This window comes from Lagopus muta, chromosome 1, assembly GCF_023343835.1.
Source record: "Lagopus muta isolate bLagMut1 chromosome 1, bLagMut1 primary, whole genome shotgun sequence".
NCBI lineage: Eukaryota > Metazoa > Chordata > Aves > Galliformes > Phasianidae > Lagopus > Lagopus muta.
In genome coordinates this window covers 24,327,675-24,350,236 of record NC_064433.1, presented here as the reverse complement: position 1 = coordinate 24,350,236, position 22,562 = coordinate 24,327,675, and the positions used below count along the sequence as shown (strand labels likewise).

The following is a 22,562-nucleotide window of genomic DNA, read 5'->3' as shown; positions in this document are numbered from 1 at the left end:
GCTGACAGCCAGTAATCAGACTGTAGGGACCAGTGTCTGTGCTGAGGGGAACGTATGGTCTGTAAATTCAGTGCTGGAAACAGAACTCAACTGAGATGGTCATGGAAAGAAGAAACTGCAACTTGGATAGCCCAGGCATCAGGAAGGACAGCTAGGTAGATGCTGGAATGGTAGATGCTGGAATGGTAGTGCTAGCTAGTCACTAGCCCAGTTATGCTTCAGATTTATTACTGCTTCATAATCTTGCTGTTTACCAATGGCCCTGTAACAGACTGAATTGCCCACAGTACCACCACCCACTTATCTGTCACACAACGCAGCATCTGCAGTTCTAAAGATTCATAGTCCTGCTGATAGTATAAAATGAAACCCTTCGTAAAATAAACATTCTCTTCACAAATCTACATTGCTAGGGTATCTGTCAGACTACATGTTCTAATATTCCTTGGAATTTTCCACCATATGGGCTGGCTGATTTCTTTCCATTATTGGTTGGCTACAGTTCCTAATCAGAAAGAGAAATCACAGCTCTGCAGGTTCTGAAATGATGGAAAATTCCATCATTTCAGAAGTGTGGCAACTGATGGGAAAGTGAATGCTTTTCCTATTCCATGTTTGGATCATGAAACAATGACTCTACAGAGTTCAGTTTGGGGAATTGCACGCTATGTGACTCCTTTGCAAAACACTCCTCTCCTGTCTTATTTTGTCTCTTACTTTGTTTTCATTGTTTAGGTAAAAATCTGGCCTAACTGTAAGCAAAGTGATATGGCGCAAGAATTTCAGATCTCTTGACTTTTCTGGATAGCACAGAACAATAGCACAGAAGTCTTTTCTATTTCAACTCTCTTCCATAATAATTACTTTAGAGCACATAGCTTAAAATGAACAACTTAGCAGATATTTAATTCATCCCTGCACTGTTTTAGATGTTAAAAATAGAAATCAAATTAGGTCCCAAGCTGCAGTTTAAAATATTGCATTAGAAACTTGATTCCACCACAGTTACTTCCAAATTAGTAAAAACTAATTCTGACTCACAGAATACAACGTTGCTGTATTATACCTGGTGTCTTAAGAAAGGCTGAAGTTTTTCACAGGTAGGGCAGCATGAAACACAACTGTTGTCCAGCAAATGCTGCAAGCTGGCACTGTGTTTCTGCATGCCACTGAGGTTTCCCAAGAAGGCTGCATATGTAACGTGTTGGCACTGGAGTGAAAGCTGCGTAGCAAAATAATGGTGGCACTTGCATTGCAAACTGATAGAGTCTCAGTTCTGACGAAACACAGCAGCAATGAATCTCGGTCTTGAATGTCAACCAAGAATGCTTTGTTTTTCTACTCCAAGGATAAATAACCTTTTTCTGCTACACAGTGAGAAACATTCTGCAATAAACTCAACAAATACCAGGTTTTTTGGAGATAAGAATTAGCAAGGCAGTCAGCACAGGGGTAGAGCATGATGCTGAGGCTATACTACCTAGTCTTGAGCAGCTGGGCTGTCTGCTGCAGCCCAAGTGCAGGCACAGTCTATGTGAGTCCCTATCGCAGGTGTGCTAGTGAAGGATGTCTCAAAGAGGACCTAAATAATGCAGAAAGAACCTGTCTTTTATATATATATATATATATATATTTAGATATTAAACATTCTTTTGCTTGTTTCATTACCTTTGTGTAGTCTCCTGCAGAGAGGCAGAGGTGACTGAGTTCTGGGCATTCCCAGTAATTCCTGAAAGTCTGACAATTGTACAAGGACAGTCTTTGGCAGTTGAAAACTGGCACGTGGTAGTTGTTCTAAGTTTCTGACTTGCTCAGTGGATGCTGACAGGTCAAGAAGGGCAAATCTGTCCATGGGAGAGAGTGCCTAAGAAACTGAAAGTGTTTGCCAGCAGATGAGACAGGAAAAGTCTGTAGGAGTACAGTCTATACCTCAGTCTACAGACAAGTAAGTGGAGCCTACCCAGTGCTGAGAGAAATATTACACATAGGCCATATATTTCCAGAGGTGGGTAAAATATAAGTACAGAGGTATTTTGAATAAGCTGGTTGTTAGCAATGTATGTATCTACTCTTTAAGGAATCCCAGAACCAGCAGCAGAGGCTAAGAAGATGCTCAACTGATGAATTTCATCCAGAAGGAATAGGGCTGCATTGCCTTCAAAACTGCCATTGAGGACACTAAGGGCATGGTCAGAGGCAATTTTTTTCTTAGAATCAGGTTGGATAAGACTGTAGGATCTGTGTGTGTCAACTGGCTATCCCTAGCAGCTCAATAAACAGATTTTAAATAAACAGCCAAGAGGCTTTCTTTGTCCAAGAGCATTGTATAGTCACATCCATATGGATGAACACTCTTGCCTACCAAAACAGGGATCTTGCCTTTACTGTCTACTGGAAACAGCCCCTGGGCTGTGATATCCCTAAAACATGCCCAGTCATTGTCTGGGAGAGTTGGCACAGTCTGGGCAGTGTGCTAAAAAGCAGCTTGGATGACTGAGCCAGTCAAGCATGTGCTGCTCTCCCATCTTTTTTATCTGAGAGGCTTAACCATTGAATCTTCTGCTATCATTATCCTATTCCTCGAGGGAGTAAGCCTCAGTTAGATCCATTAGATTGGTTGTTACCAGCCCTCAGATTACAAAAGTATTCCAGCCCTTACTCCTCAGAGACAGAGATGCCTAATTAGAAGTCTGAATGAGAACTCTGAGCTGTGGAAGTTGCCTGCTAGGGAACTTCCTACTGTTTTGGTTGAAGACTCAGTACACACTCTGGGTGAGGACTACAGAGAGTATTTGCTGTATAAGAGAGGATTCCTGTCTTGGATATGATAAACAGGAAAGCATAATTCATATCACTGATAGACATCGCTATTTAGTCCAGTGAGAACAGCCATCAAAAACATCCCTTGCGAATTGATGCATTTCTGGTGGAGTATCTGGGCTGAAAAATGAGGCAGGAAGATCTGATAAGCCAAGTGATGCAGAATATGTTTGTTGTTACACAGAGAGATAAAGCAATCTGGGATTGCCTCCATGTGAGAGCAGAGATATGAAAGAGAATGGGGTTTTTTTTCGTAGTGCAGGGGGAAAAAAGTACTTGCATAGAGAAGCAAAGGCAAAAAAAAAAGTCCATAATAAGTATCTGAAATGCATTGAGACTTATGAGTGATTAGCCAATTCCTATTTTACTTAAATATCTCTGTTAACTACCAGCTGTTTTTTCATAGCCATGCACTTCTAGAAATCATTACAGCTTTCCAAGATCAGATACTCTTACATTAGGTATGATCTCTACCAGAATAAAAAACAAACTCTAGATTTGGATTTCTAAACACACAAACCTGGAAATGCTCAGAACAAGATTTTAACTTGGCCTTTGTGAAGGCTTCAAAGACCCCTTGGGAGTCCAGAGATATTTGACCCTGTTCTGATTTGAAAGTATATGTATGTATATGAGAGAAATGTATGATGGAATCACAAAAGAGTTTGGTTCAAAGGGACTTCAAAGGTCATCTAGTTCCAAGGCCCTGCCATGGGCAGGGGCACCTTTCACCACCAGTACCTTTTGCTAAAGGGACCACCTTTGCTTTCAGAGGCAGTTCTTCTCCCCACTTTCCTCTCCGATCCAGATCTCTTTCTGTGGATAAATAATCCTTGTAGTTAGCTATTATTATGCCAGATGATCTCTCATCTGTCTGTCAAAAGCTTGTTGGATTCGCATTGCTTTTAAACTGGCTGGTATAGCTAGAAATCAAATTTGATTTGTAGAAGTCAGGTTTCAAAACCGCTGACACTAAGAAAGGTGCGAAGATTCTGTGCAATTTGTTGTTTTGACTTCAACACCAAATTACAGATTATCCTCTCATATACCCTGAACAAATTACTCCAAGCAAAGACTGATTGTGATGATGCTCTATGGCTTCATTTTCTGAGAGACAATATGCACTGAGATCTAGTTGACATTCCCTAGCTCTAGATTCACTCAACAATGATTCTCTTTTTTAAGCATAATTAATATATTTTTAAGACTAGGGAGGAACTTGCAACTACAGCAGCTTTGACAAGTTTCAGTCACTCAGCTGCACCGTAGCAGTCACCTTCATACATACATTCTTTCTGTTGTATCCTAGGTTCATTGAATTTCAGTGTGACAGTTTCCCAACTTGTATACATTTTTGCAGTGTAAATGGGGTTAAAAGCACTCTCTCCAGGTTTTGTTGACTTTTTATGTAAAAGCTGATTAGGATCGAAGTAACAATAATGATGATGATGGTAATAATAATAATGTAAAGGAATTTAGTACATTATGGTTTTTTATTATTTTTTTTAAAGGCAGATCTCAAAGGATGAAGCTCTGTTGACACAGTCTATAGCTGAATAGTTGAGAGTAGCTGCTTGGGCAGCTGTACTTTGGCCCGTGATTTTGTTACAGATTTTGTTATTTTGTGATCCTCTTTCTTGGTGTCCTGTGTCTCTGTACAAAACTATGATTTTTGATTTGGACATGTACAGCTGTGGCTTGACTTGTGTTCAAGCTTCAAAGTTTCCAAAGACAAAACAAAAACATGTATTCACAGCTGAGCTGTTACTGTATCTTATGGCACAGTCTTTCTTTGATGATTGGGTTTGTGTTGGCTGCTTAGGCTATGAAGTTCTCTTTGATCACAAGATTTAAATTCTAAACCCCTTAGGCAGTGTTAGTAAGGGCACGAGAGCAGCTAAAACCAAAGGTTCTCCTTTACCACCTCCCCAGCTGCCACCTCTAGCATCTGGAGAAAGGCAGGCAGCACAGTGATGGGTGCCTGAGAGGTGTACAGGGCAAAGCAGGAACCGTGAGATTCCCTGACAGTTCTGCCCCCGGCTCACAAGGTTCCCACCATGGTGCTCCTACAGGTTTATCCTAGGGAACGAGTATGGTGACAAACACGCTGTGAAACCTGAGCAGGAGCGACACAGGCTGCGGGGCTTTTGTCGATTTGCCTGGAATGCAGAGTTCACAAAGATCTGGATGCGTTTATGTTCTGATTTCTCTGTGAGCATCTGTTTAGCTTTCCAAATGACCTCTGTGTGTTCGCACAGCCCTTCTGCCTTCTCCACAGACCGAAACCACCACGTCTGACTGGGTTGTGTTTCTGTTGGGACGCAGACGTTTTGCTGGGGGTGGGGGTGCAGCTGCAGAGCCCGTTAGGTGCACTCCTACCGGCAGACTTTACAAAGCCGTTTCCCTATTTGTATGAAGCAGTCCCCATTTCCAAAGGTTTGCGTGGTTTCCTGACGATCTGCTCTTATCCAGGGATGTAATACCTCTGTGAAAATGCAGCATATTTAGGCTGTGATTTTCCAGATGGAGCTACGTGAATAATCTTCTGGTGTGCTAAACCGGGGTCGGGAATAAGACAAAACCTCAAAACGAACAACGAAGCTTTAAAAGATACAGGATTGCGTTCCGTGGGATTTGTTACCGAGGTTTTTCACGTCCGCAAGCCCCTTTTCTGAAGCTACCCAGGAGCAGGGCGCGGGGCGGGGCGGGGCGGGCTTTGCCGGCGGTCACGAGCGGCGCGCTGACGTGCGTGTGTGTGTGTGTTGCAGATCTTCGAGTGGTGGTACTTCCGCAAGTACGGGACGTCCTTCATCGAGCAGGTCTCGGTGAGCCACTTGCGCCCTCTGCTGGGCGGGGTGGACAACAGCGCGCCCAGCGCGGCCAACGCCGCCAACGGCGAGGCGGACTCCAGCAGGCAGAGTGTGTCAGGTGAGCGCCGCGCCGTGCCGCGCCGTGCCGTGCCAGGGGGCTCTGGCGTTTCTCCGAAGATAAAGTACAGAACTGCCGCATTAATTGCTCACCCTGATCCCTTCTTTTCAAATCAGTCCGCTGTGTGTTGCACAGTTACCAGCACGTCTTCCTGCTTGCTCTGAGACCCGAGGGCTTCGCTCTGCTCCTCTGCTGCCCTCTGTGCCTCTCTGGGCAAGGCAGAGAACTGACAAATGGGGAAATGTGTGCGAAAAAGAAGATATTCAGTTAAGGAGAATGTGTTGTTAAGCAGCTGAGCTATTCCTGGCAACTTTCGCTTCAGCGTTCCTCATGAAAACAAGCAAGGAGAAATTAGCTTTGAACTCACGAGTTAAATAAAGTAAGCGGCCTCAAAACCCCTTGCACTCTGCTGGGTATTTCCATTTAGGGAAGACTTGGTATAGCACTGCAAAGTCAGCTGCTGTCATTCCCATCTGAGGAGAGGCCACGAATAGCAGCACTGCGTGGTGCAGGATATTAGATTTGGGTGAACTGGCAGAAAGCATGGGATGGCTTGGAAACACCTGTGTGCACTCATCAGTGCCTTCAGTCACGCTTCAGCAGCTCTGAAATAACTCTGGGCATTTTAAAGCAGAAGGCGCAGTATTTTGGCTAATGAGGCTCAGCCAAGCATCTCGACTTGCTGATATAAAGAAGCAGGCAGGGAATGGCTCTGCCTTCAGTGCACAGGCACACAGTGCTACAGATCCCTCTAACAGTGTCTGTGTGCAGCGTGTCTGTGAGAGCTGCTGTTCGTGCAGATATGGATGCTCAAAAGCAGACCATTGAATAGAGAGCTCAAAAAGCAATATTCAGTAAATAGGTACAGTGTGTTATTAAGTTGTAATGGAGCAGAAAAAGCAGCCTTCTGAGCCCGTCATGAATCCACGCAGGGATATTTCTTTCACTGCCAAGCAGAGTGAAGATGGCTTTTGTACTTGGTTTGCCATGTTTCCCCATGTAGATGTATGACTGCTGTAGAATGCTCCAGTAGGTACCTTTGAGAACACTGGAAGAACAGTTGTACTGAAACCACAGTACCAGCAGATACCAAGACAAAAGCAGCAAAGAGCACATCATGCCTAACTAGCCAGGCAGGTGCCAGACCTAGGACAGAAGATGGTAATATGCCTTCTGAGCTTCCCCTTCTTGTTCCCCAGCTCCCCTACTACAGTGCTTCTGTGCTCCATTAGAGTCCTGTTGTCTCAGTCTGAATAAGGTGAGGGAAAAGGATGATCAAATAGCAGTTGCCAAATACTGTTTGTTGCAGAGTAAGCCAAACCTTTGAACTGTAGCTCTGGTTCTGAGGAGGCTGATATTAATTTAATATTTGCTGTGTGTTGAAAGTTGTATTATGAAAAGCTGTCAGACTGAAGCTTGTCAAACAGCCATACCCTCTGGCTGCACAACTGAACAGCAGAATTCTGATTGAGTGCTTCTGCTGAGTAAACCAATGGAGCTTTCCAACACTGGTTACCCTGGAGTGGTTGGCTGAAAGGCACAGACACATAATCAATGCTTTTAGTCTTCCCAAACAAATTCCCTTCCCCATGTCAGTGCTTGATGCACATTACGCAGTGCAGGGACCTGCCGCCTATGCTGCCTGACTTTTTGTGTAGCTGCAAGTGGTTTTATATTATTGCAAACAGTTTCTGTAAAATGCTTTCTCTCCTTGACACTCGAGCCTCATACTCAGAAGTGCCAGGTCCATAAAAGCAGAGGAAGGCTTTGCCTGTCATTTTGTCTTGTACTTTAATGGACCTGACATAACATATGAGTGTTGTATGAAGTTGGGTACATGTCCTGCTGACTCTATATACTTCCTGAAAACTGCTGCAGTGATTTGTTTAGAAATGATGTTCTGGAACCTCTTTGTGAAAAATGTGCTGGTTGACATTTGGTGGTGGAGGGCAGCCAGCAAAATGCTGCAGGTTCAATTCTCCTGATGGGATTTTGCATAGCAATGGATGAGGGGTCATCCACTAACATGGCAAGGCAGCACTGGGTTTCACAATGAGCCTCTTGAGTCCTTGTTGCAAACGCTGAGTTCATTCTGGCCTTAGCTTTGCTTAAGTGAATTGTCCTCATTGAAATCAAGAGAACAAATCTGGTGTTTAATTAAAGCAACAGAAGCTGTAATTAAGAGCTCAGCTTTTCAAAAGCTATAGAAGCTAATTTTATGATTTTTTTGGAGTTCTAAATGACTTCTTTTTTATCCCTTCCTAACCTGTAGCATTAAGAATTTGCAGTTATTATTTTTTTTTTTTTTTCCCCTGAGAGACATGGATGAAATACCAAACCTTTGCAATGGACTTTTCTCTGCCAATCAACTTTAGACTACTCTGTCAACCCTGGGGTGCTTATAATTTAAGTAAGGTTAGCAGATGTTGCCATGGATAAGCTAAGGAAGGATTAAAATTGGCAGTTGTAGCTGAGGTTTTCAGTGATTTACAGTATCAACTAAGCAGTGAAGTTCTTCTGTAGGAATAACAAGTCCATGGGGATGGAGTTAATTGCTGTTTTTCAGTGCAGTAACCCAGTGTGAGCCCTTTTCAGATCTGCCTTATGGTAAATGTGAGTCCCAGCACTAATCGGTGTTGTTTTCACCTGGCATTTGGTGCTTTGTTGGATGTTATTTGTCTGAAATGATGTCATTTATTAACACTGACTTGCAATGAAATTATCATTTCAAAAGAAAAGAGCAACCAGTCAGGTTGCCTGCATCTCATGCTCTTTATTTTTTCCATTTGTGCCTATAGAAAATAAAGTGGGATTGTTAAGGCTCATTAGAAGGTAACCAGTGTTTCTGATAAACCTCAAGTTTTAATTTGGGAGAGATACATTGTTGTGTGTTTCTGTTTATCACAGAATGCAAAGTCTGGCGAAATCCCTTAAATCTGTTCAGAGGAGCTGAATATAATCGGTAAGTGCTGTGATGTTACAGGTATGGATTTGGGTTAAGGACCTTAATTGAACATTTCCATTAATCTAACTCAGCAACAGAAAAACTGTTGTGGATGCTTTTGATCATGCCAGGCTCTCCTACAATTTGTAAAATGTTTCTGAAGGAAAAGGAAATTAAATTCATACACATGCATTTCATACACATGCAGCTGTCAGTTCTGTAATTTTTGGTGCGTTAGAAAAACTGGAAAACCTAAGTGCAGTATGATGTGGCACATTAAGACGTGGCAGTAATTCTGTTCAGATCAGCTATAGCAAATAAACTGATGAATTATATCTAGATTTCGTGTGATATTAGCGTTTGAATAGGTGTGTTAGCCACTGCCAGTAATTACCTCCCACCATCCTCGCTTATGTTCAGCTACTGTAGCTCTATCACAGGACAGTGAAATGCAGTGTGTTTGTGTTAGGAGTTTGGCTCCTTAGTGGGTTATGCCTGTCTAACAGCTAGGACTCTTCTTTCCTATATGTTTTGCTGAATGTGACTTCATTAACCAAAACGTCTCTTTGTTGGCATGCTTGCAGGTATACGTGGGTAACAGGAAGAGAACCTTTGACTTACTACGATATGAATCTTTCAGCACAGGACCATCAGACATTCTTTACATGTGACACGGATCATTTACGGCCTGCTGATGCTAGTAAGAGACTTTGGGAGCAACCATTTTTACCAGTAGGTTAATGATTACTTTGAACTGCTGCAAGAAAAGTACAGTCAGACTTCAGTTCTGTCAGGCAGATGGAGGAAGACAAAGTTTGGTCATGCCTGGAAAGCTGTTGCTGTTCTATTACTAATATGCTAGATTTGTGCAAGACTCTATGTAGGTATAAGCTCTCAAGTTTGTGTCACTTTTATGTTCTACTTTCTTTATGGAGTCGTTCAAGGTACCATTTAAAAGCGTAAATAAGGATTTATGCTTTCCTCCCATTTCTTGCAGCAGTTCCAAACAGATATAGCTTCATTTGCCTCCAGCTATAGTGTAGTAAACTGAACTACATTATCCAGACTCCACTTAGCCTATGCTGACAGAAGACAGCTTACGTAAAATCCGAGTCCTGTACTTTATTCCCTGTTGTAGTTAGAAGCTGTGTAAAAAAAAAATGAGAGCACATTTAGAAACTAATTTCATATAAGCAGCTTTAGTTGTATTAAGCCTTTATTGTTAAGTCCACATGCATACTTCAGTTCAGCTTAAAATGTACAACAAATATTTTAATAATCAGAATTTGCATCTGAAGAGACAAATCTTCTTTGTCTCTTAGGACAAGAAATACTGACAGTTGGGCACTATATTCTGTGGATGTAATTACAAAGGAGAGCATACTGTGCTTTTTTGACACAGGAGAAACATGAATCCTATTTTCTGAATACCATGGGCTGGTTATGAGGTCATCTTAATTAGCCTGAATGTTGTCTCATTTAACATACTCCTAAAGCAACTGCACATTAAGGAGCTGGAATAGGAACCCCAACTATGCTTGTATTCTTTTGTGCCCCATGGAATCTACCTCCCCAAGAAGAGAAAGCTGCTTACTCACTCTGCGTGTAACAGTGCAGATGGCACAATCTGTCAGATTTTCCCTTGGAAAACAGGTGATTAAATGAAAGAATAAGGCTCAGCGTTTGGTTGTATGTCTTTTGACTGATTGCTGAGGTCTTTGAAATGTTATGCAGTGAGTCAGGCTGAGAACAGTAAATTTTGTTGTTGAAATGCAATAGATTTTCCTTGTTAATGCTATAATGACTGATATGCCCCTTTTCTGCTTGGTTTATTGAATAGTAATGCAAAAAGCCTGGAGAGAGAGAAACCCCCAAGCCCGAATTTCTGCAGCACATGAAGCTTTGGAATTGAATGAGTGAGTGACAACAACATTAACATTTATTTTCTGTCATTTAAAAATCCATTTGATGATAGCTTAGGGCAGGGGCTTTACTACAGTAATTTTTAACCATGATTACTGGCCTGCCACAGGAAGTCCAGCAGTGGGAGGAAAAGAAGCACAGCTGTATGTAGTGTTAGCCACCCAGAAGATCCTTGGGCACTGATGACAATAGGGTGTTTTCACATTGATGCCAGCAGGCTTTGGATCAGGCCCTGTGTTAGCACAGAAAAGTGTTAATTATGTTGCCTCCTGGTGAGTCCATGATATGTTTATTTATGGGATGGAGACAGAGAGTTCCCTTTTGGATTTCTCAGTTGTCCTGAACAGAAGCAAGAAAGAAGGGACTCGTAAACACTTCCTGAAATATTCATTTGATAGTGTGAGGGAAGATGATGTAATATTTTGGGACTTTTGTTTTTTTCAGTCTGTTATTTATTTCCCCAATGAGAAATGTAGCATTCTCAGATCCCACAGTAAGCTCAGCGCTGTGAGGCTTTGCTGGCATGGCATACTGTACAAATGTTGCCAAAGTGCATAAAGTGGGGAGACTCCCTTAGGTTGCTGTCAGAGAGTATTGCATTGTAGAATTGCATAAACTGATGCCTTACAGATTGTCCTTCACTAGTTTCGTTAGAAGGAAAAAAATAAATGTTTGTTCCTGGGCCACAATTTAACTGAGAGAGCATATAGCTTAAAAGGCTTTAGCAAGCAGTGAGCTGTTCACCTATTCCGTTCTACTCACATATGGAGTCTTATTTTCACCCAGACTTGTTTTTACCACTTCCTCAATAGATGACTGTGTGGAACACAGCTAGAGGAGACAGCAGCAGCCTGATTCCATCTCTGTATAAACAAGGATCTCCTTGTATTAGCTGTTTGTATCAGAAAGAAATCAGCATGCTGTATCCCACCTAACTTCAGCTGTTAAAATTGTGTCTGTCAAATCCAAAGTAGTTACCTCGGCTCCTTGTATAGCAATGAGAGAAGCTTCTCAACTCAGCTTATCATCATGCTTGTAGAGAGAGATTTACACAGGTGAAATGAATGGCTTTGTGAAGATGCTCCTTAAAGGAGGAGGAACACAGATAGTTCTAAATTAGACTGTTGAAAGATGAGTGAAGTGATTCCCCCCTGCATTTCACCTTTTCCTGTATTCCTAAAGTAAATTTCCCAGTTACCATTTTATGGGGGGGCACCTCTACAATTACATTCATGATCTGATATTTGAAAGTGCTGTAGATCCATGGGCCAGCAGTGTGTCCTTGTGGCCAAGAGAGCCAGTGGTACTCTGGGGTGTATTAAAATGAGCATGGCCAGCAGATTGAGGGAGATGATCCTTCCCATGTACTCTGTCCTGCTGGGGCCTCATTTTGAGTACTGACAGAACAAGGGGCAACAGGTACAGGCTGTACCACAGCAGGTTCCATCTGAACATAAGAAAAAACTTCTACTGCAGGGGTGACAGAGCACAGGCACAGGCTGCACAGAGAGGTTGTGGAGTCTCCTCTGGAGATACTGAAAATCCACCTGGATGCTTTTCTGTACAAACTACTGCAAGGAACCTGCTTTAGCAGAGGGATTGGACTCGATGATCTCCAGAGATCCCTTCTTTTCATATCATTGCAATAATGGAAACATTTTATGTTTCCGTTAAACCAGTCTTGATCTCCAATGAGTTTTAGTCCATATTGCTTAGTGAAACAGTGTTTTACTTCCTGGGACATATTCCAGTAAGTTTACTAGGGCTGCTGCATGATACAGTATCAACATGAAAGTCATTATCTACTTGCCTGACTATTTACAAAGGGTCAGGAGAAAGATGTATCACTAAAATCTTTTGCTTCCATATTCAATACATGCTTGATTGTCTGCATATCTTTGTACAGTTTCTACTTCTTGCAACTTTCTCATGGTTCTTCTGACATTTCTGCAGATGTGCCACTGCCTATATTCTTTTGGCTGAAGAGGAAGCAACAACTATTGTGGAAGCAGAGAAGCTGTTCAAGCAAGCTCTGAAGGCTGGAGAGGGCTGTTACAGGCGCAGTCAGCAATTGCAGCATCACGGTGCCCAGTACGAAGCCCAACACAGTAAGTTTCTGTGGAAGAAATAGCTGTTCTAAAAAGGGAGAAATTCTGGTAGTGGTAGCTTATCTTTTTTACCTCTCAGAATGATGTACTCGATATTTCATGTTGGCTACAATATGGCCATAGGCTGCATTTTTTTTCATTGTTTTCGTCTGATTCTGTTACTGAGTTGGCAGTACTCAGAATACAGATACGTCGTTTCTGTCATGGCAGAAAATGCAAACCACTTACTTAACAGAAAATGGAATGCTGCATAGCCAAAAGAGATTTGATATTCGGAAGATTCTAGAGACTATGTTAGGAAGTTGAACTAAAATGCCATTAGCCATTTTGAAAACATAAGCTCATGTGAAAAGACAGTAAAGAATAGCAGAAACAGAGGTGAGTTGGTGCTTTGCCAGCTTTTTCCATCAGCAGTAATGATAAATAAGTACAGCACACTGTTGTGTGAAAGTTGATGAGATCCATTTGCCAGTGTGACATTTGAAAAGTTAGGTGCATACATTAAGAAAGGTCATGGAAACATTAACAACTGGAATAGCATAGTGCTGCAATTGATGCTTTTTTGATATTTTTTGCAATTGATGCAATTGATGTTTTTTGCTCATTTTTTTTTAATTTTTTATTGTGGAGATTTAGCTGCTATAATGATATTTGCTAGACGCTTCTTAATTCTAAGAAAATACATAAGGTTACAGTGCGAGTAAAAGAACAGAAAGATAAACAAAATGAACAGATCTAGGTTAGTTCTAGTCTACAGTGACTACCTCAGGCAAAAATAATACCAATGAATTACGTAAGTACAAGCACTGACATATTTTGGGCATCTGTAACATTCTCAGGACTTGAATTCATAGCCTCTGGCTGTGTCACATAATTCGAAGATTGCAGATAAAAATTGTACAAAGTGAAATTGTCTGTCAGCTCTGGTTTCAAAAGTGCACACAAGTCTATACGTGAAAGCCTGAGGTTTTATAAATCTTGGAGGTGGTATTTTAAACATTTGTTGGATATAAAATGATATTTAAGATGATACATTTATGATTATTTGCTTATTTTTGGAGAAAAACAAATGAAGAGCAGCTGAGCCCTTGAAGCAGTTTTCAGGTTCTAGCAGGCTACCCATGAAACTTTAATTCATACACTCAATCCACTATAAGCACAGAAAAATGACAGCAATTCTGTGAAAACTACACAGAAAGACTGTCACAGTTCTCATGCTGGTGAGCAAGATGTCCAAAATATGTTGTTTGTGCAAGCAAATGTAAGTGTGGTATCATCTTAACTGATGTGTGTTATAATATGTGTCACTACCATCATCATCAAGGTTGACATCCTGAACCTTCAGATGTACAGCAGAGTAAGCAGTCAGCTGAGTCTCATAACTAAGAATGCTGCCATAGAGTAAGAAGGGCTGAAGGCTGACTGCCGGCTCTGACTGTTGCTTGGTAGAGAGGCTAGATTGTCCCACTCCTCTCTGCCTTCCTCTGGTCATTTCAGCGTGCACCCTCAGGAGTTAGAGAAACTCCATCTACAGGATGTGCCTTACATACAAGACTTCAGGTAGAAATCTTCTGATTATATGCTGCATTGACATGGTTTTAAAAGATGAAGACCTCAGGTTTCTTTAGGGAAGAAGGACCATGGACACACATGTCTGTAAGGAGACCACAGTTCCTCTCCCTCTTTTGCAGTTACTCCTTGGTTCTGAAGTCTGTTCCATTTTTAATCCTTCAGGCTGACATTGGGATGAAAAGTGGGAGAGAAGATCACTGTAACAACAATACATTGCTCAATTTTTCTGTATGTTAAGGTGTTCTATTGTTCATTCAGTGACAGGCATGAATTTTAAGTGTGGATAATGACTTTGGGCAGCCAGTTCAATCTCTTCCAAAAGATTCCAGTTATAGAAGGTGAAGACAATTTTGTTTAAGGTGGCCCGTACTAGTCACCCTAAATAATTAGTCACCTCAGAAAATGGACTGAAAGGTTATCTTGATTTCATAGTAAATAAATGCATTTTCACCGTTTTTTCTGAAATGTCTGGAAAGGAGCTTGGCCTGAAATTTATACCTCTTAGTTACACTACATAAACATGTTGAAACAGATGTAACTAATAAATTGTTTATTAAATATAGAAGAAACAATTCGGAGATAAGAAATTACATAATATAAAATACAGCTAATGAAATTCCTTCCCTCCCTTATTTTTCTTCTAAAGTCAGACCTTTCAGCCTGCTGTTGGATCTGTCTGAAAATCATAATCACAGCTTTGAAACAGTTTGTAGGTACTTGGAATGTTTTCAGCGCACATCTTGTTCTTATTATGAAAGGCTTGAAAATGTTAGGAACAGAGAAATCTTTACAGACTGCATACGTGAAGATAATTTGTAGCAAGTGTCTTATATTTCCTTGATATGGTAATTTTATAGATGATTGCCTGTCCACACATTTTCTGTTGGTCCAGAAGTATGTTAAAAGTTCACGTTGGGATTGTGGAGAGAGAATGAGAAACCAAGGATCAGTGAAAGAGTGAGGGTAATTCTAGAGATTAATTACTGCAGCTGTTTCGTTTCTGTCTTGGTCGGGGCACCTTCCAGCACACAGGATTGTTATGTCTGAGAGATGCAAAGTTGCCATCCATAGCTGTGAGGAACTTGAAGGTGGTGGCGAGGTAACAAGTAAAGGCTCAGCAAAAGGAAGGTTCAGGTGTATTTATAACCAAAAAGTAAGAAAACTGTTAGAATAAAGCTGAGGAATTAGTTTACTGAATCTCCTATTAACACGTGTGCAACTTAACTTACAAAAACGTAAGGAAAGACATACTGGAGTTTTCATGGATACTGCTGTCTAAACCAAATATGTGAACTGGTAAGTAATTGGATGCTGTCTGTATAACTGCACATTTTTGTGTCAGTGTTAACTTCGTAGGGGTTCCACTCCCCTGACTATTACTTGATGGTCTGTATCCTACAGAGCTCTCCATGCCTTCAGATCAGCTTATATTTCACAGGTGTAAGGCCAACATATGGGTCCTTATTTGTACCACTGTATATCCAGAGTAATTCCTCTGGTTTTAGTGATATCATCTCTAAGTCAGCTGAATTTGTTGAGAGTTTATTGGAATTATTGGGAAAGCACTGATGATAGTGAATAACAAAAATTATATAGAAAACTTTCTGTTGGAATATTAAAGAACTTCTTTTTAAAAAAAAGTCTTTTTTAATCTTAATTATGTTTCTTTTTCTGCAGGAAGGGACACTAATGTGTTAGTTTATATTAAGAGGAGGCTGGCAATGTGTGCAAGAAAGCTGGGAAGGACCAGAGAAGCAGTGAAAATGATGAGAGATGTGAGTTTGTATTTTATTTGCTTTTGATACATAGGTAATAAATAGTAGCACAGAAATGATATATGCCAGTTACAAATTAATATCTGCTCTTAAATCGTGCAGTTGTACTGACAGTCATTTTGTATGTGTAATGTACATAAAGACTAAGTTAACACATCCCTTCTAAGGTTGCAAAAGGAGCACTAAAAAATCACAGAATTCCAGATGGATGGTTGTATTTCCCATCCTGGTATGTTTGCGTTAGAGTGCTGCCTTTGGTTATTCAGTCATGAAGTTACATAGCTTCTTTTTCACAAGACTTCCTCTGTGACACATAGTGAGTTTGGATTTGCAAAGCTGCATTTTGGCTCCTTTCCTTCTTTGTGACACTGCTGAGAACTGAGGACAGTGTTATTTATTCATACAAAACTAATTGCCGAGACGTCAAAAGAAAGTTATTAATCTGTAGTGAAATAATTTCCCTCTGAGATGGGGGATGATTTTATTCCGTATTTGTAGGCTACAAATTTGAAACATCAAACAGTAGCAAGCAGGGGAGTGGCAGTAAGTGCATCAGTCCCCATGAGGCTCTGTATAAGTTTCAAGTGCATAAAAGGCTGAACTTTAGAGATAGCTGTGCATTGCCTGGCACTACTTTGATGGAGATCTCCTGCACGCAGGTGAGTAACACAGTAGTTTGAGGCAGTGACTTACCACACCCAAGGCAGCAAGTCTGTGACCCGGTGATATTTCTGAAAACATTGAACAGAGTTCATCATGGTGCTAGTCCTCATCCTAAATAATCTACCTAATGGCAAGTGGGGAGCAATTTTGTTTCCTGTCTCTGGTTGAAGTTTTTCAGGCATACAACTCTCGCTTCTCAGAATCACTAGGCTGACAGATAGAGGTGTTGAAAAAGAACTTGTCAAAACCCAGCCATTGTACAGCTATGAGTGTGAGAAAGAGGAACAAGGAGGAAAAGACCTGTTTTTCCAGCCCCGTAGTCAGCAAAGTCAGCTGGGAGAAAATGTTTTCAGTCCAGCCAGCTCCACTGATTATTTATCAATTTCATTACACAGGCACACCGGGAGAAACACTGAAATGCTGGTGGAAACATGGAAATTCTAAGTTCTGGCACTAATATACAAGAAAGATACAATTTTGAATTTCACGTTCAAATGTCGCACATCATAACTATGGCAACTTGTGGAGCTTAATGTGAGCTGCTGAATGTGTCTTATGATTTGTAGATAGGGCTGTGCTGAACAGATCTTCCATGGGCCTTTCCTCAGTTGGTGTCAATACATCATTTGTTAGACGTTTGGAGGTCTGAAGACCCTTTCCTCTGTAAGAGCATCATCCTAAACAAAAGGGCTGGATGCAAGACAGCAGAGGCAGAAAGACAGAGTTTCAAATTTCTAGAGCTTTAGCACAGATGAATGCATTCTGTATTTTTCCACATGCAGACACTTAGCCAAATCCTCCAAACTGAATTTAGATGCCTCTAGAGCTCTTTGTTGTGAGTGAGCAGAGCTGAGAATTAGCAGGTCCCTAGATGAAATATAAAAGCAACAGTACCTCTAGGTCACAACTCCAACACATTAAGAGCAAGAGTAGCATCAAGTCAGCTTTGCAGATGCTTTTCTTGGACTGACATGGAGCTATTTATTTCTGATGAATGCACACCACTATTTATTCATGGATGACATAAATAATATATTTATGAGGAAGTTTGAACATGAATGTGTCATTGATGGTTTCTGTGTGATTGATGAGGGAGGAGATGAATTTATTCACTCTGAAAAGCACATGAAGAATATGTTGGCTGGGGAATGCTGAGTCTAGCATCATGGAACGGAGGGTGGAGGCCTTGTTTGTGTTTGAAAGATTGAAAACAGATTTCTCAAGGCATGGAACATGATGGAAATGAAGTGTTAAGAGGTTCATGACACCATCTGGGAAATATGATTGGGATGTAGTGAGTCTTTACCACTTTGAAAAAATAAAATATTTGAGAGTGTTTAATTCATGGCAAATACAAGGCCATCTTGAGGAAATTACTGATGGATTACACTGTCTTACTTCAATTTTATGTAAGAAAGAGAGATCCTGCTTAAAACACCTTAATGAAAAGAAAATGAGTTGCTGGTGACTTTAATAAGATTTTGGGTAATTGGTTTTATTACACTGTCAATAGAAAATCAGATTATTTAGTACTTACTGAGGATGTTTTAATTATTTCTTCTATTGTTGAAACCAAATAGGCATCTGTCACTTCTGTGATTGATGTTGAGATTGCATCATTTTGTTGATTTTGCTGCTCTGATTTCATTCACTTAGTTCAGTAGAATTAATCAGAATGACTAACCTGTAATTTTTATGGAAACTTGTCATTTAAGTACACATAGGTGTTGGTTTTGCTTATATGTCTGATGATAACTATTTACTATGTTTCACTATAGAAACCAGCAGCTGTCACTATTTGTATATATTGAGTTAACTTATGAGCTCATTTTGATTAGCGTGTTGTTGGAATAGCTCCAGCCTAGTCACCAGAGTTGTTCCAGTTTTATTCCTCTTTATATAGAGCATGATATGGTTTGTGAGGGAACCAGCTCTCTTTTACCATCCCAGAGGAAAAAATCTTCAGTGCTGGTTGTTTCATGTGTTAGGCTGATTGTGTTAGGAGGATTTAAACTAGCATGTTCCAAACAATGCTGGAAAATTTGGTATGTGCAGAGGAGAAAGGCTGTAGTGGTGACTGTGGGAAATCTTCAGTATTTCTAATCTTTACTTGGGGATGTTACTGCTTTCAATAAGAAATAAGACAAGAAACTAGGTGCTCAGGAGCAAGGATTGCTTTTTGCTGTCTGCTGATTCCCTCATCTTTACAGGAGAAGGAAACTATGCTGGGTGTACGTTTTATGTTTTCATTGATTGGAAGCCAAGATGTGTGGAGGGTATGCAAAGGCTCTTTCTGTTCTTTGGCAGGCACTGGAGCAGTAGTTGTCTGCGCTATTGAATTTCCCTTGAGTGAGACACTGAGTATCCAGGTGGAAGCACACAGTGCAAGAAACTGAACTGTCAAATTAGTTCTAGCTTTGTAGGATTGTTCTGGAGAAGGTTTGGGCTGTGGAACAAGCTTTCATTGGAGGGTGATGAGTGTTTACATAAGAGAAGGGAGGCAGGCAGAAGGCGTGCTAATGAATGGAGTGAGCAGGTCTCAATCATTTTCTTTTTTAGAGAGATGAAACAAACCTGTTCTCCTCAAGATGTTTTTATCTCCTACACTGTGGCCCTGCAATTCCCTGGAAGCTGCTTTGTAGTCTTAGCAGGTATATGTTTCCAGGCAGTAGTGTAGTTGCTGCTTGCTACATCCTTTGCAGCTTTGTTTAGCCACAAGTAGCATTTAGGAAGACACTCTCCAGGTCTTTCCTCAGCATTGGAGGCTAGAAAACCAAACACTCTTTGAGGGTCAGAAATTACACTTTATTTTATTTCTGGCATCAGTCCTGTCTGCTGAGAAATAGCTCTTACTATTATGGACCTAGCTCTGAGAATCTTGCTAGAGATATTTCATAGAATCATAGAATCATAGAATCACCCGGGTTGGAAGGGACCCCAAGGATCATGTAGTTCCAACCCCCCTGCCTAGCAGGGCCACCAAACATCCACATTCAGATCAGGTTGCCCAGGACCCCGTCCAACCTGGCCTTAAACACGTCCAAGGACGGGGCATCCACAACCTCCCTGGGCAGCCCGTTCCAGGGCCTAACCACTCTCCTAGTAAAGAACTTCCCCCTAACATCTAACCTAAATCTTCCCTCCTTCAACTTGGATCCATTTCCCCTAGTCCTGCTGTTGTCAGCCCTTTTGAAGAGTTTACTCCCCTCCTGGGTGTAGGTTCCCTTCAGGTATTGATAGGCTGCAATGAGGTCACCCCGCAGCCTTCTCTTCTCCAGGCTGAACAAGCCCAACTCCCTCAGCCTGTCCTCATAGGGGAGGTGCTCCAGCCCCCTGATCATCTTAGTCGCCCTCCTCTGGACCCTTTCCAAAATCTCAATGTCTTTCTTGTACTGAGGGCTCCACACCTGGACACAGTACTCCAGGTGGGGCCTCACAAGAGCCGAGTAGAGAGGGACAATCACCTCCCTGTCCCTGCTGGCCACCCCTCTCCTGATGGAGCCCAGGATCCCATTTGCCTTTCGAGCTGCCAGAGCGCACTGCTGGCTCATATTCAGTCTCTCGTCCATCAGGACCCCCAGGTCCTTCTCTGCCGAGCTGCTCTCAAGGACCGCTCCTCCCAGCCTGTACAGGTGCCTGGGGTTCCTCCGGCCCAAATGCAAAACCCTGCACTTTGCCGTGTTGAACCTCATCAGGTTCACCCGAGCCCAGCCCTCCAGCCTGTTGAGGTCCCTCTGAATGGCATCCCTTCCTTCCACCGTATCAACCGCACCACTCAGCTTGGTGTCGTCAGCAAACTTGCTGAGGGTGCACTCAATTCCCTCATCGATGTCATTAATAAAGATGTTAAAGAGCACCGGTCCCAAGACAGACCCTTGGGGGACACCACTTGTTACCGGCCTCCACCTGGACATAGAGCCATTGACCACCACCCTCTGTCTGCGGCCTTTCAACCAATTGCTTATCCATCGGGTCGTCCACCCATCAAATCCACTTCCCTCCAATTTGGAGACGAGGATGTGGTGGGGGACCATGTCAAAGGCCTTGCTCAGGTCCAGGTAAATGACATCGGTCGCCTTCCCTTCGTCCACCAATGCCGTCACTCCATCATAGAAGGCCACAAGATTAGTTAGGCATGACCTTCCTTTGGTGAAGCCGTGCTGGCTGTCTCGGATCACATGCTCATTCTTTATGTGACCGAGCATGTTGTCCAGGAGGATCTGTTCCATGATATTTCACTTGGGTATGTTTGTACGTTTGTCTCAGTCACCAACTGCAGTGTCTAAAATGCATATTTTGTGTCACAAAGCACAGCAAGGAACCATCAGTGCCAGTGCAGCTTGCACTGTTAGAGAGCTGAGTGCTTATCGGTGTGCTGCATGATAACTTCTTTAAAGACTTGTGCAGCCCTGAACTTTTCAGGTGTTTTAAAAGGTATTGTCACATGGAGACATCAACAGGGTACTCAAATGTGCTAAGTCAACTCTGATGATACGGGTAGATTGGGCTTTTATCTTTGTATGACCAACAGCATTAGTGGTTTTTGCTGGTGTGCCAGTTCTGTAAATCTAGCATGCTTCCCTGGCAACCTCTTGTATTTGACTTTGAATGCTCTTTTCTATTTAACATTCTCTTGAATTCTGTATTTCTGTGTGCGTTGCTGATTGCTCTCGGGCAAGGGGAGCACAGAACCAGAACAGTGTTCTGCACCTTGTATTGTCAAGCTTTGTGAAAGAAAAGAATCCTGACTGCTAATAAAGATGTTATGATCCCTAGCAACTTAACAATGCAACTTCTGCAGCTGCTTGCATCCGTGCCTACTGTCTGTCCCAAATTCTTCTGTGCTTTAGGCAAGGATTAGTGAGTCAGTCTTTGGCATGTGTTACACAGGTCAGGCAAAGCGAGCTTCTTTGCCTTGAATGCAATGCTAACTTTATTAAAACCTGTAGCATTTGTTCAAAGTGTCATTTATTAAAAGTGGAAGCAAAAATTCTTCTGAGTTCAAGAGACTGAGAGCTACCTTTTACATTTTAGATAAGCTCTACTCCTGTGAATCATGACATTTGCCAGTCTCCACTACATAAGAGTGTCTTCAGTTAATTCTTGTTCAGACACAAATTCTGCAATAACAGTAGAATATCCTTCATTCGAATGGACTCTAAAGTAAAACAGAGATGCCTGGGATTGCCCTAATGCTGTTTATCCATTCATTTTACCTGCATGTGAGTCAGACCCCTCACTTTCTGTCGGCAGTGATCCTATGCAAAACCCTCAAACCTAGAAATTTGGTGACTGTCACTTAAGCCTGATAACAATGCTTTTCATATAAACTGTGTTTCGAATTGTTACAGCTGGGCAACTACAATAAGAGATGGACTTTTTAGCATGTGTCGAAAATACGCATTTTTCCAGCAGAACATTTGACCTTTCTCACAATATCTATCTGATACACTTAAGGGCATCTTGCACCCAAATGGAATGAAATGCCTGTGTGTTGAGCATATGTCCCGTAGAGCAGAATACTTGTTTCCTCTGCTAAGGCCATACTGCAGTGTCAGTTTTTTCTGACAGTTTGTTGAAATGTGTCTTCATCTTGCTGAGCATATAGTTTGCATTATCAAGCCCTGTGTGGAACAGGCAACCACATTTGATTTTTCATCATATGTAATGCATATATCCAAGGGTTTCACAGAATCATAGATTGGCTTGGGTTGGAAGGGACCTCAAGGACCAACCATCAAGTTCCAACCCCCCTGCTGCAGGCAGGGTTACTAACTGCTAGAGCCAGTACTAGGCCAGATTGCCCAGAATCCTATCCAACCTGGCCTT

The 22,562-nt window shown here is 41.8% G+C and overlaps 1 protein-coding gene across 8 annotated transcripts in view; it reads left to right on the top strand.

The window, feature by feature from the left end:
- ST7 (suppression of tumorigenicity 7) overlaps positions 1-22,562 on the top strand; it is a 135,124-nt gene that overhangs the window by 78,354 nt on the left and 34,208 nt on the right. For all 8 annotated transcript variants that reach the window (XM_048946758.1, XM_048946810.1, XM_048946792.1 and 5 more), the window contains 6 exons: positions 5,589-5,748; positions 8,656-8,710; positions 9,277-9,392; positions 10,533-10,608; positions 12,569-12,723; positions 15,973-16,070. In XM_048946758.1, the coding sequence (XP_048802715.1) occupies positions 5,589-5,748; positions 8,656-8,710; positions 9,277-9,392; positions 10,533-10,608; positions 12,569-12,723; positions 15,973-16,070 (660 nt within the window). The remainder of the gene's footprint in view (positions 1-5,588; positions 5,749-8,655; positions 8,711-9,276; positions 9,393-10,532; positions 10,609-12,568; positions 12,724-15,972; positions 16,071-22,562) is intronic.